This window comes from Plecotus auritus (genome assembly GCF_963455305.1).
Source record: "Plecotus auritus genome assembly, chromosome: 8".
NCBI classification, from domain to species: Eukaryota; Metazoa; Chordata; class Mammalia; order Chiroptera; family Vespertilionidae; genus Plecotus; species Plecotus auritus.
Window position 1 is genome coordinate 68,929,378 of NC_137782.1, and position 15,379 is coordinate 68,944,756.

General features: G+C 41.2%; 1 protein-coding gene across 4 annotated transcripts in view; it reads right to left on the reverse strand.

Annotated features, from left to right (window-relative positions):
- Positions 1–15,379, reverse strand: part of SLC23A2 (solute carrier family 23 member 2) — a 134,440-nt gene that overhangs the window by 62,073 nt on the left and 56,988 nt on the right. For all 4 annotated transcript variants that reach the window (XR_013961538.1, XM_080686436.1, XM_080686438.1 and 1 more), the window contains one exon: positions 7,007–7,105. Coding sequence is in view for 3 of the 4 variants with exons in the window: in XM_080686436.1 (XP_080542562.1) it covers positions 7,007–7,105 (99 nt within the window). In the remaining variant the exon portion in view is untranslated. The remainder of the gene's footprint in view (positions 1–7,006; positions 7,106–15,379) is intronic.

The window sequence follows — 15,379 nt, forward strand, 5'->3', positions numbered from 1 at the left end:
TCAGCACCTTCTCACCACCCTGCCCTTCCCAAAGAACAATTTTCTTTACTGCAAAACTGCAAATTCTTACTTAACAGTCCGGCTATTATCAGAAGCAGAACTCATTATTACCCAAACATTAGCATGTTATCTCTAAGGAAAAATGTGGTAGTTTTAATACAAGAGGCCGGAGGCCTGGAAACTACAGTCCTAGAACAGGCTGCAGAGCCTGCTCCCCGCACCCCCCTCGGCCTTTCTCCAGCCTGATATGCCTATCCCTAATTTTCCAAAGTCTTCTTTGGCAACTTAAAAGCTTTGGCGCATTGCTGGGTTAAATGATAAACATCTAAATATTTCAACAAGTTTTAAGTTCACCTGGTTTTAGCTTTTGTTACAGAAAATCTGTAAAGCAGATTTGGAACGGTTGATGTAATAATAATGTCTTACTGAAGTTGTGATTCTTGAAAGTGAGAATGTTCATAAATGTCAATCTAAAAAATGCTGGCTGTTTTGGTTGCCATTGGAAAATTAAGGTTTCTAAGAGTTAAGAATTCTAATTAAATTGGAAAGAAAGTGTATCGTTTTGGTAATAAAAGGCAGAGGCATGAACAGGCATTTTGAGAGAAAAAGAAAATGAGTTAAATTTGTAAGCAGCAAGCCAAGACAAGTAGAAGAGGGAAACTGAGATAGTTAAGCAGCAGTTTGCTATGGAAACTGACATAGTTAAAACAGCAGTTTACAGCCATCTAGAAAATCCAGATGCCAAGCAGTCGGCAGCCATCTATTAAATTCTATCTTCCTAAACCAAGGACAAATGAAGCCAAGAGAATAAACCTCATTTTGGTATATCAGACTACAACCCTCCAAACTAATGTCTCTTTCCTTCCATCAGACCATTTGTCATAATTCTTACTGTTCTAGCTTTTGCCCCAGTAATACTAAAATGTATAAAAGTTTGTCTCCACCAGGTTACAAGCCCTACTGGTACTCAGGAAATACCACCCCTAGACACCATCACAACCTCCTTTTGTGCCCAGACCTCATCGTCCCTCTGACGCCCAGAGCAAGGACGATGGGCCAGGTACAGAAACTCACCAGGGCAGAAAGTTCTGGATGGCTAGCAAGGGGCAAACTGGGAAAACAAGAACCTAGCCCCCAGGGTAACCTCCCCTCCCCTCGCATATCACTGGTCATGTGGTTGGACCCTTGATCTTTCATATCACTAGTCAGGCAGCTTAGACCCCCTGATCTTTTCCTCCCTAAAGATAACATCAAGGCCTCAGTTGTATTTCAGATCCAGGTCCAGAAAAGCAGCAAAACCAGACGAGTGACACTGTGGCAGCCTCAGGACCAGCTTTTACCTCCCAAGTCACTCAACAGGATGGCTTTTCAGCCTTCACTAACCAGTCTCTTGGGGCAGTGGTCGGCAAACTCATTAGTCAACAGAGCCAAATATCAACAGTACAACGATTGAAATTTCTTTTGAGAGCCAAATTTTTTAAACTTAAACTTCTTCTAACGCCACTCCTTCAAAATAGACTCACCCAGGCCGTGGGTATTTTGTAAAAGAGCCACACTCAAGGGGCCAAAGAGCCGCATGTGGCTCGCGAGCTGCAGTTTGCCAACCACCGTCTTGGGGAAATCATGCTACTGCAACCCCTCGCTCCAACCATGAGAAATCTATACAGTGTTCCAGCCAAGTACAATCGAAGTCCATCCCCCTCAGCAGGAAGTACCGTAACTACAGAAGATATAACCTTTCTCCCTACTCCATAAAACAAAAAGGCTGGAATGTTAGGTCTGATTGAATAATCGAATGGATATCCCCTTCCCTGGGAACTGACCTTTAAATCATTTCACAACAGACATTCCCTTTCCCTAAGACTACATCCCACTTGCTAAGACCATTATCTTTCCCCTCAGGACCCACCCAGAGAACTTTCTGCCCAGAAAAAGCCCGCCTAAAGTCCTTTAAAATCTGACTCCCTGTCCCTGGCTACTGGCGCCAATTTGGGGCTCAGCTCATCTGGGTTTCCAGATGACCTAATAAATTCGTAATTCTTTACCACCACCCCCCAAAAAAAACAAAAACACATATCTAAGTTACTGAATATCAAAGATAAAGAATCCGTAAGACAGGCAAAAGATCAAGATACTGATAAGAAGAAGAAAAAGACTGGTCAGATTTCTTCACTACCACATTCAGTATCAGAAAATGAGAAACCATAAAAATCCTACAAGACTCCATAGGCAGCAAAATAGCAGACATATGTCGTAGCAATCTTTACCAACACAGCTCCTAGGGCAATGGAGACTAAGGAGAAAATAAACAAATGGGACTACATCAAAATAAAAAGCTTCTGCATAGCAAAAGAAACCATCAACAAAACAACAAGAAAGCCCACTGCATGGGAGAACATATTTGCCAATGCTATTTCAGATAAGGGTTTAATCTCCAAAATTTACAGAGAACTCATACAACTTAACAAAAGATAAACGATCCAATCAAAAAATGAGCAAAGGACCTAAATAGACAGTTTTTGAAAGAGGACATACAGAAGGCCGAGAGACATACGAAAACATGCTCAAAGTCACTAATCATCCAAGAGATGCAAATCAATACAATAATGAGATACCATCTTACATCTGTCAGAATGGCTATCATCAACAAATCAACAAACGACTAGTGCTGGTGAGGATGTGAAGAAAAATGAACTGCTGGTGGGAATGCAGACTGGTGCAGCCACTGTGGAAGACAGTATGGAGTTTCCTCAAAAAGTTAAAAATGGAACTCCCATTTGACCCAGGAATCCCACTTCTAGGACTATATCCCAAAAAACCAGAAACACCAATCAGAAAGGATATATGCACCCCTATGTTCATAGCAGCACAATGAACATAATAGCTAAGATTTGGAAACAGCCTAAATGCCCATCAGCAGAGGAGTGGATTAAAAACCTGTGGTACATCTACACAATGGAATACTATGCTGCTATAAAAAAGAAGGAACTTTTACCATTTGCAACAGCATGGATGGAACTGGAGAACATTATGTTAAGCGAAATAAGCCAGTAGGAGAAAGATAAATATCACATGATCTCACTCATATATGGGATACAACAGTGGTCGGCAAACTGCGGCTCGCGAGCCACATGCGGCTCTTTGGCCCCTTGAGTGTGGCTCTTCCACAACATACCACATGCGGGTGCACACATACAGCGCGATTGAAACTTCGTGGCCCATGCGCAGAAGTCGGTTTTCAGCTCTCAAAAGAAATTTCAATCATTGTACTGTTGATATTTGGCGCCGTTGACTAATGAGTTTGCCGACCACTGGGATACAATGATCAACATAATTTGATGAATAAGAATAGATCCAGAGACAAATGGCAGGGGAGGGGGTTAGAGAGCAACCAAAGGACTTGTATGCATGCATATTAGCATAACCAACGGACACAGACACTGGGGCAGTGGTGGCTTGCCCGGGGTGGGAATGGCTGGCGGGTGTCAATTGGGGGGAAAGGAGACATATGTAAAACTTTTAGACAATAAATAAATTTAAAAATAAATAAAAGAAAAGAAACTGGGAGCAGCAACTACAATCTTCAAGCCTAAATGCTATAATTAGTTTTGGTTAGGAATTTATTCCCACAAGCCAGCCCTTCTCTCAGAAACTACTATAGAGTTCCTTCTCTAACTTCAGTGAACATATGAATCACATAGGAATTGCATGCACATATCTAAGTAAAGTTACTGAATATCAAAGATAAAGAACCCGTAAGACAGGCAGCTGATCAATTATTCTCTCTCATCATTATCTCTCTCCTTCTCCCTTCATCTCCGAAATCAATATACTGTATATTAAAAAAAAAAAAAAAGTAGCCGTAACCGGTTTGGCTCAGTGGACAGAGCGCCGGCCTGCGGACTGAAAGGTCCCAGGTTCAGTTCTGGTCAAGGGCATGTACCTTGGTTGTGGGCACATCCCCAGTAGGAGGTGTGCAGGAAGCAGCTGATCGATGGTTCTCTCTCATCGATGTTTCTAACTCTCTATCCCTCTCCCTTCCTCTCTGTCAAAAATCAATAAAATATTTTTTTTTAAAAAGAGATTAAGTTCCTTTTTTAAAAAAAAAAGTAAGTTGCAGAATTTGCCCTACTTGGTGTAAGTCAGTGGTTAGAGCCTGGCCCTACTAGAAGAGTCTCGGGTTCAATTCCTGATCAAGAGCACGTACCTGGGTTTGGGGTTTGCTCCCTGCCCTGGTCTGGGCACGTGCAGGAGGCAACCAGTCAATGTGTTTCTCTCATGTTGATGTTTGTTTCTCTCCCCCAGCCCCCTCCTCTCCACTTTCTGAAAAAGCAATGGAAAAAATAACCTCATTTCTGTGAAAAGAAACGCAAAAGCAAAAGAAGTGTATGAAGGAAACACCTAGAAGGAAGAACACCAACCTATTATTATTAGCGGTTATTGGGTTATAGTTTGGAGTGGGGGTCACAGAGGACTTTGACTTTTCACTTTAACAATTCTATATAACTGTGAGGTTTTTGGCCATTAAATCCTTTTTGTACAATGGAAACAAACAAACAAACAAAAAACAAAGAATAATATAGACCCCAAATGGCTAGTAAAATAGGAAGGTATTCTATCTCACGAGTATTCAAGAAAATGCAAACGTACCAGTGTTTTAGACAGTGGAAAAGTTTTCACCCAAACAGGTAAGTTAATATCTAGCATAAATGTGCTAGACATTTTTTTTTAAATATATATTTCTTTATTGATTTCAGAGAGGAAGGGAGAAGGAGAGAGAGATAGAAACATCAATGATGAAAGAGAATCATTGATTGGCTGCCTCCTGCACGCCCCCCACTGGGGATCGAGCCCGAAACCCAGGCATGTGCCCTTGGCCGGAATCGAACCTGGGACCCTTCGGTCCGCAGACTGACGCTCTATCCACTGAGCCAAGCCAGCTAGGGCAAATGTGCTAGACATTTTTCTTGCCAACAGATCACCATCATCAGTAAAAGGCACAGCGACAGATGTTAAAAAGCTCCCAAGTGTTAATGCTCCTTACTCTTCATTTCCAAACATAGCCACCATTTCCTGTATAAGACAGGAGGAAGTCCCAAAATCATGATAGCCCACTGCCTGGAAATTCTGATGACTCTGTGATTAAAGAGCCAGGACCTTAGCACTGGATGCAACCAAACAAGTCTATAAATTCGGAAGCACTTTGCTACAAGATGCTGAGACCCAAGCAAGCCTAGACTGCAGGCATCAGTCTGCATGCTGACCGTAGCTGCTCTCGTCGCTGCACTCTGAGGAGCAGTGTGGAATCCAACACCACAGGAATTTCAACATCTCAGCATGACTCTAGTCTAATTTATAACAGCTTGACCAAATAATAGCAATACTGGTCAAGATACCCAAAAATGAAATGTCTATCTCGCAGACTAGAAATTTTAAAAAGAAACCACACCTACATAAAAATTTGATTATTCAAAAATTCCAATATAATTTTTGTTATCACTGTAGTGACTATACTGCAAAATTGTTGCACTCAACCAAGTTGGGTACTATTTTTGCATGTGTCAACTTTCTAGTGGTCTTTGTGAGTAGAATATATAGTATCTACTGTCTATAATACAAAGCAGTGATTCTAGAATATAATGCCTCATTATATAAGTGGATCAAATTAGTAATTGTCACCATAAAGTTAAAGTCTATTTTTAAATTTTATTTAGAGCGTCGCCCTAATACCCCAAGGCTGCGGTTTGATCCCCAGTCAGGGCACATACAAGAATCAACCAATGAATGTATAAATAAGTGGAACAACAAATCACTGTTTTTCTCTTTCTCTCCCTCTCTTTCTCTCTTCCCTCCTTCCTGTCTCTCTAAAATAAAATCAGTAAGTAAGTCTATAAAATAAAACTCAAATGAAATTGAGAAGTCTCAGGGCTGCAATGCAATCTGAAAATGCCATATTATCAAACTTCTCACATGTGTTAGATACAAAGAAAAAAAAAATCCAGATATCTGGACCCTCTTTGGGCAGCTCTCCCGGCATCTAGGGAAATGGTCACACAGACTGACCTATAAGGGGATAGGATGAAGCAAAAGAAGATTCTCCCACTTTTAGTGTGATTTCTATTGCTTTGGTCAGAGTTTCCTTCATTAAAGGCGTTTTCATTGTCTACATAAACTATCTACTGGATTCTCTTAGTCAATGCACACGTAGTATGTACCAGACACAATGCTAGTAACTTCCCATATATTATTTCATTTAACCCTCACAACCCTAAGACAAATGTGTTTACTTCCATTTTAGAGATGAAGCAACTGATGCCCAGAGAGTTTAATTATCAGGATCTGAGTCACATTAGCACCCAGACCCAAACTCTTAACCCCTTCCCTCTGGCATGCTGACTGAGGCTTTTAAAAGTATATAGATAAGGGCCTCTATACGAGATTTAGCTTAATTGCCATTAAGACAATTAAAAATTAGTAACTTCTGCCCTAACCGGTTTGGCTCAGTGGATAGAATGCTGGCCTGTGGACTGAAGGGTCCCAGGTTCGATTCCGGTCAAGGGCATGTATCTTGGTTGCGGGCACATCCCCAGTAGGAGATGTGCAAGAGGCAGCTGATCGATGTTTCTCTCTCATCGATGTTTCTAACTCTCTATCCCTGTCCCTTTCTCTCTGTGAAAAAAATCAATAAAATATATTTTAAAATAAATAAATAAATAAATAAAAATTAGTAACTTCTTTTGATTCCTGGTTGTTGGGGCATGTACGAGAGCAACCAATCAATGTTTCTCTGTCTCTCAACGCTCTAAAAAAATCCAATCAATAAACATATCCTCAGGTGAGGATTTTAAAAAATTAACTTCTACTCCTCATCACTTCCATTTTTATTAAACAGAGAACACCCACACCCACTCTGCAGGGTAGACACAAAACCCAGATGAAGAACACGTCCTGGACAGAACCTGAGACAGCAGTGGCGGGGCGAGGGGGTGGTGATGGAAGTGGGTACCTTTTCTGCAATGCCGTTTTCCGTTGTGTAGATCGCCATGAGCTCTGTGTCTTCATTGTCCTGTTCACCACTGGACGTGGCGCCTCCATTTATCACCACCTGAAGAGAAACACTCCATTTAAAGGCTGTCTCACGGTATTTCTCTCTACAGTACAGAAACATTTCCCCCCAAGGTTGTTTGTAATTCTCATAAGAGACAAAAACTGTGCATTTTTTACCTATCAATGTAGCCAAATTTGCGGTGTTCTTAAATGAAACTCCCAATAAGTGTGTGCTGCGTTAGTAACCACATGTGTGTTTTGAGAGAGGAGAAACATACCACGTGTCCCACAGAGGGAGGCTGCGTGAGCACAGCTGAGAGAGACTCGAATATAACAGCCAAAGAAAGTAGAAGAACTGGGATCCCCAGCATTTGGCTGAGGGACAAAAGCTGTGTTTCTGAGCCAGGGAGAGGCATACTGAGCTGCCTTCCCGAGTCGAGACAATGACTTCCAAGTGCCATCCCTACGGGAGGAAATGGGCTGACAGCACTCTCACTCTGTGCTCTCCTAACTTAGTAACAACCCCTTTCATGCATGCCTTTGGGACACAGCCGACTTAGGTCCTGGCTGCCTGTTTTGAAAAATAATACTGAAAATAATTGTTCGTATGACTCAAACAACTACATTTTAAAAACATGGAGAAGTATAAAAATGTTTAAATTCTGGTATTGTGAACTAACATAAAGGGAAGTGAAAGATGAGTGATGGCATAAGAGAAAATACAGTGCGACACCTAACAAAAGATCAGCATCAGAATTTCATAAAGAACACCTGCAAATCCATAATACAAACAATCCAAAGAAAATGGGCACATAGAGAAAAAAGAAAAAGAAAATGGGCACAGGGTAGGAGCATGCAAATTCACAGAAAAAAAAAATAAGTTGCCCCCCCCCACAAAAAACAACAACACAGAGAGCTGCTGAACCTCACTTAAAATTATAGAAATGACCATTAAAATTAAATTTCGTTTTGTAGCATAAATTAGGGGGAAATTCTTAGAGGAGAATGTGGTGTTGAGCAGGGTGTGGGAGAAAAGCTACTTTAAGGAATTAGAGAGACATGTTCTTGGTGGAATGGGGTACCTTAGTTCCCTTTGTGAAGGGGAACCTAGCACTGGGATTTAGAAAAGGCATGTTCTGGAACCAGCAACTCTACTCATAGAAACCATCCTTCAAACAGAGCCATGCAAGTGTATGTTCAAGGTTACGGTTGCAGCATTACTCAAAATACTGAGTACCTGGAAACAACCTAAATGTTCATCAAAAGACATTCTGTAATTAAGCTGTATGCATTTTGAGAATAATATTCAGTCATTAAAGAAAATTGATGTACTGACAAGAACTCCAAGAAATACTGTTTAAAAAAAAAGGGGGGGGGGCGGTTACAAAACAGTAAACCTAGAATTATCCCAGTTGTGCTAGTAAAGTAAAATACAATACAATAAAATAAAAATGTAGTAACTTCCCTGTGTCTAAATGTTTGGTAAAGGATCCAGTCACTAACCAGTATGAAGGCTTACCCAGGGGCAAGGAGTAAAGATGGGCACCTTTCATTTCTCACTCCCAACCATCCTTTTTAGCATTTGGATCTTTTATAATCAGTACATATTCATATGTTATTTGTATGCTGCTTTTTTAAACGAATAATAAAAAAGATGTATACCACAATATTAACAGTGGTTGTCTTTAATCAGTAGGACCATTTTTACCTTCTTGTTCCCTTTATATATGTTGGTAATTTTCTATAATGAGGACAATTAATTTTTACAACAGGAAGAAATTAGAAAGACTAAAGTTCCAATATATCTTAGATTGAAGCAGTCCAGAGAGATTTAATCCACTTATTTTTATGGTTGAATACATAAGACCAAAGAAAAATTTAATTTCTCATTCAAGATCACACAGATTACAACCCCAGTCTGAAGCTAGTTTTAAAGTATGCCGAAGATCTCGATTAACTGGTACATAAATCTTACAGGGCAAATTTTCTTATATCATTTCAAATAAAGAAATGCTTTTTTTATTGATCGATTTGAGAGAGAGAGAGAATGGGAGGGAGGAGAAAGGGAGAAAGAGAGAAAGAAACATCAAGCTGTTATTCCACTTATTCATGCATTCATTGGTTGATTCTTGTATGTGTCCTGACCGGGGTTGAACCCTCAACCTTGCCGTATCGGGACAATGCTCTAAGCAACTAAGCTACCCAACCAAGGCCAAAGATTGCTTTTAAAACTATCTCTAAGACATGTTATGTCTTTTTACACAAGCCAACAGGGTCTGTAGAGTTTGCTTGCCTGTAAAACTAGCTGCCAGCAGGATACATGTTCCCAGACAAGTTTACATCCACACAGCGAAACTCTACCTTACTATCAGAACCAGGCTCCAAGTCCTATCACAGCAGCACTCAACCCACTGAGAAGCCAAGAGGTACATACACTCAGGATGAACTGTCTTAAAACAATAATGTTTATTTACTAAATCATCAGAGAAGCCCAGATCTGATTTAACCCCCTAACCTAGCTAAAACTAACCTTCACCCAAATTCATCTCCAGTGGCCACAGGGTCTCCTTTTGGGGTGATGAAAATGTTTTTGAACTAGACAGAGGTGATGGTTCCATAACATTGTGAATGTGCTCAATGTCACTGAACTATTCACTTTTAAATTTCAATTTTGTGTGAATTTCACCTCAAAAAAATTTTAACCTGTATATGTGGCATAAAAGAGATTTCCCCCTGACTTATTCCATTCCCACACACAATTAAGTAAGTGCTATAAATTGCATATGTTCCCCAGGCTATGAAAGGGCTCATATTTTCATTCAACAGACTGTGTTTGAGCACCTGCTGTGCCCAGGCAATGAGGATACAGTCCTGCCACATATCTGCACCCCTAGTGCCCCCCGGGTGGGTACCAGGTTAATGGCACTCACTGACTGAACACAGGATACATTAGGGTGCCAGGAGGTAAAACACTAGCTTGTTTTACTACTATTTTTCCTTTGGTTTCTTAAGTTAGCTATTCTGATGGTCTACTTTCTTAAAAACATAAAATATAATTTTAAAAATAATGCTAAAATCAGTTCTTCAGGAAAGGTGTTGAGCTCTTTATTTTTTAAAAGGATAAAAAATGTTTCTGACACTATCAAAGCTTCACATTTTTGAACCTCTAAGTATTAGTTCAACTGGGAAATAAAACATGTCTTGGAAAGCTTTCTAAACTTAATAAAACAGGTTTCCTTTTGTGTTATTAACAGCATCACAGATAATGGAGGGGAATCTTGGCATCTTCCATCTCAGGAAATTGATCAGGTTTTTATTAAAAATATCCACAGATTATTTAAAAATCCTTTGGGAACAACATGTCCTTTCTCCCTCAAAATTATTTGAAACCAAACTTGTGGCGTTAAATGCCCCTCCTAAAGTAATATTGCACAGTCACTCAATCAGTTTTGAAAGCAGGTTTTCTCTGCCCAAATTTGTCCGGTTGATTCTGCTTGTCTCCAATATGCAGGGTTATGTTGCCTTTGGATACAGGAGTGTGCCGATTGCTCAATAAAAATCATGCCTTTATTGCTTTATTTCTACTAAGCTAAGACAATAAAGCTTAAAGTATGTGTTTTGAATAGTAATCCTAAAACGGTCAAATGTACAGGAAACAGGAATGACAGCAGCAATTGTGAAGCTGTGTCATGCTGAATGTCAATTTTACAGCAATGCCCATTTAAACTGACAGTGGAATAAGCCTGTGTTACTCAAACAGAAGCCAAAGGGAATCAGTCAGCAGCTGCAGGTACCTGTAAGGTGAAAAGTTCAAGTACCTGGGAAACCCTGAGCCTCTGATCAGAGGGTTCAGGACTCAATTAGCGTCTATTTTCTCTTTGGGATCTGGTATAATTCGCCCACCACTGTCATATGTCTAATAGCTAAGTGAACCATTTTATACTAAAACAATCATGTTCAGAATAGTGATACAGTTCCTCAAACTGACTGCTTTCTATTCTTTAATAAAAAGGTAACATACTATTCTTACCCTCCCTACACACACACACACACACACACACACACGATTTCCTCCATATCTATAATTAAAATGTGTTTTAAATAGACTAAAGATATCAAGATTAGTGTTTCCCAGTCTTTAACCCAAGTCCTTTAACTGAACATAAAAATCTCCCACCTGCCTTCAATATTACCTGAAATTTCAAAATTAACTGCCATGAAAAATAAATCAACGTGAGTATAATATAGCATATGCTAACCCTGCAGAGCTTGTCAATCTTAGATGACAATCCAAAAAAATGTAGCTGACAGGTCTAACATTACACTAGCAATCCTAAAGTTGGTGGAGGCGGCAAAGCCCCTAATCTTGTTCTCACTGCCTCTTCAAACATGGCAGCCCAGGGTGGACATTTGCAAGCAAAACCTCCGGAGCAACCAATACTGCACCCAAAGCTCGGCCAATCCTGCAAAGCACAGCCTCCTTCACTTGTTCTCCCCAGCCAGCCTCCTAACTTCTTCGGCCTCCTCCAGAGGGCTCCTGGGTTGCAGCAGCCAGAGCACCTTCAGGGTTCCAGTTCGCTCCACCTGCTTCCCAGCACAACCTGCCCTTTGAAAAGAGCCAGAAGATGCCTGCCTCTCCCCATTCCTGGACCCTATCCTAAAGGGCGGGGCGGTCTGATGAGCCTGCCACAGGCCCACACTGAAAACCCTGTTGGTGCTCCTGCTCCCACACATCCCACGATGGTGGTGAGAACTAACATTTGCTGGGCACAGATTCACGTGGCACTGAACTGGCCACTTCACCAAACATCTCCCCTTCGAGGTGATGTATGCAAGAGCTTAACTAGAAGTCACTACGGAGCCGCAACCACAAATTGGTTCCAAAACAGATCCCAAAGGTACCCAGCCAGTTCCAGCACGCCACCCAAAAGAGCCATCATCTTCCATTCTTTCCAGGTGGTAACACATGATAGATGACAAGGTGCATTTCTGATAGGTAAAGAAAATATGAGGGATACAAACCAACAAGAAACAAAACCAACATCCCAAAAGGAAAATAAGGAAATATAAATGGCTCCTGAATATTTGAAGAGTCTTAACCTCACTCAAACGAAGATGCAACAGAAAACTTTTTCCATCGACTAAACGGGCCAAGAAAACCAGTCCAGCCCATGTTCCACTGGCAAGCCTGTAGGAAAACGGGCACTCACACCTTGCTGATGGCAATGAAATGATCTCAACACAGGGCACTTAGTGGTGCCCTTCAACCTAGTAAGGCACACCCTCTGCCCCAACAGTCCCTCCCATTCCTGGAAATCTATCTTTTTCTTGCATCTGAGTGAAATATCCTATGTGCAAGGTTATTCACTGTGACAACAATATGGGGTAGGGTAAAAGTAGGTTTACAGTTGTTTGTATGGAAAATTATATAATAATAAATAATAACACAAGAATAAACTGTTTCACATACAACTGTAAATGCACTCTGTATATTAGTGAAAAAAACAAGAGCAGAACTACAGACATAGACATCTAGATACACACACGTGTGTGTATAAAAGGAGACGAGAATGTATTTGCTTATGTATTCGCAAGCCATTTCTGAAAAGTGGTGTGTGGGGAGAATTGGTGTATACAAGGCCAGGCAAGGGGCTTTTCACTCTATACACTTTATACTCTTAAATTCTGAATCATCTATCTATATAAAACCCTAATATGCAAATCAACCAAACAGCGGAATGACCAGTCACTATGATGCACACTAACCACCAGGGGGCAGATGCTCAATGCAGGAGCTGCCTCCAGCCCACAGGCCCCAACCAGCGGCGGTGGCAGCAAGGGCAGCAGGGGACGGGCCGGTGAACGGGCGGTGCCAAGCCAGCCAAGGCGGGTGTGAGCAGGGAAGGGCTGACAAGCAGGTGGCGCCAGGCCAGCCAAGGCAGGTGCGAGCGGGGGCCCCCAGATTGCCGGCCAGGCCTAGGGACCCTACCCAGGCACGAATTTTGTGCACCGGGCCTCTAGTATGAGTATATTACTTAGTGTTTAAAAAATAAATAGGGGTGGGGTGGGAACCGGGTGGAGGGGAGCTATGGGAAGGAAAAAAGAGGAACAACTGTAATAATCTGAACAATAAAGATTTTTTAAAAAATAAAATAAATAAATAAAAATGTAAAATTAGAACTCCCTTTAAGGAACAATTAACAAAATTAAGGTACAGGCTGCTGCAAAGGAACATGAGGCAAATACATTCGAACTTTCTGGGAAAGAGGTCCAGGGTGTCTTGTTAAATGTGATGAAGCAGGTTACAGAACAGTCTGCAGAAGTACCGGCCCTTTCAAGCAAACATACATAACAACAGAAGTGTGCTTTCTGCCTATAATCATGCATCATGGGGAACCCTTTTCCTGGCCCTCACACCACCATATCAAGCGTGAGTGTGGAAACCCTTTCACCTTGATCCCTCTTTTTTCTGATTTTTATGAATATGGCCACAAGGAAGTCCCTTGAAGATGGGATGAAGCAAAAGGATTCTCCCTCATCTCAGTATTTTGCTAAAAAAATGTTAAGTATTTTCACCTTTTAGCTAAACTAACCACTAGTTTCTCTTTATTCTCCTCTTTATGGCACATTTCATATGTGCCAGATACTGTGTTCATAAATTTACATATATGTTTTCATTTAATCCCTGTAACAAGCCTGAGACCAATGCTATACTTAAGTCACTTTTTATAGATGTAGAAAACTAATGGCCAGAGAGCTTAAGTAATTCCCTTCCATTTTTGTCACATTTGCATTGAGACCTTACTCCAGACCATAAGCTCTTTCCTCCAGGATCCTGACTGAGGCTATTAAAAATACCTACAGCCTGGCCAGTGTGGCTCAGCGCAGTTGAGCATCTATCTCCCCAGGAACCAAGAGGTCACTGGTTTGATTCCCTGTCAGGGCACATGTCCAGATTGCGGGCTCAATATCCAGTAGGGGGCATGCAGGAGGCAGCCGATTGATGATGTTTCACTCTCATAGATGTTTCTATCTTCCTATCCCTCTCCTTTCCTCTCTATCTCTAAAAATCAATAAAGGGGGAAAATTTTTAAAAACAAAACAAAACCCCTACATAATCACTCCCCACGTGGTCCCCACCCCTCCATGGCCCAATACTTGTTAGCCCTGGGTGGAAGAAGCCTATTCAGGGAGTCAAAACTGTTTCCCAAAGCTCGTTAGTTACATCTGTACAACAGGCATAGCATTAGTTCCCTTTCAGATCCCCTCCCTGCCCTTTTACATCGTTGTTCTCTGGTTCAAGGGGCATGGTGGAGCTGCATGAGAGAAGTGGAACAAACATGTGTACATGATCTGGTGCTGATATGTATGATCTCATGCACTCTCAATCATCCTGCAGTTCCAGCATGAGTAAGGGCACAGGTTCTCACAGGTATGGAGGGTTGTAAACTGAGACTTACACTTAAGGCGCAAAGCCAACATGGAGCTGCTCTCCATAGATGGAGCCAAGTGAGATATCCCTCTTCCCTGGGGCTATGGGTAATGACAGGCTCAGCTCTGCCAAAACAGGCAGTGCTATAGCTTTTCCCTCAAACTGCTACGTGTGATCCAGGGATTCTCTCTGCAATTGTTAAGTTGTAGAGTAGGAAAGATAGACACTCACGAAAGAGAGAATATAAATGGCCAAGGAAATGGGGATAAAAGTGTTGTATCTCATTAAAATGCAAAATTAAAACGTTGGTAAGTCTTTCACTTACTAATTTCCTGCTTTTTAAATCTAATATCTAGCACTGGCAGGGGAGGGTCCTCTCTCACAGAGCTGCTAGGAGTATAAACCACTGCAATAAGGTTACATACACTAAGTAATCATTTATGATATCAATGAATTAGAAATAACCCAAGGCCCCAATGAAAGATGTGGATAAAAAGGGGTTCTACAAAAAGTAACCTCCCAGGGTAATGGGATTGTAAATTCCTAACCAGGCAGGTCATGGTGGGTAGCCATGTCCCAGGCATATAACTTCTTTAGCACAAGGATTATTTTTGTCTTAAGCAAGCCCTGCCCATTGTTTCTGTGAATCTAGGTTAACACACCTTTGAAATGCCTCTTTTCAGAGCCTTCCAAAACTCACCCACCCTCATAATCTTGTTGGCCGTCCTATAATCTAATCCCCACCTTGCTCTCTCCCACCTTCATGTAATCCTCCTTCTAAAAGCATGAAAGAAGCTGCAAACTGTCATTTCTTGGAAGCATTTGAGATCTTGGGTCAATTTGACTCATGAATTACGATAAAAATTATCTGCAGATTTGGAACTTTATGTCAACAAAGTA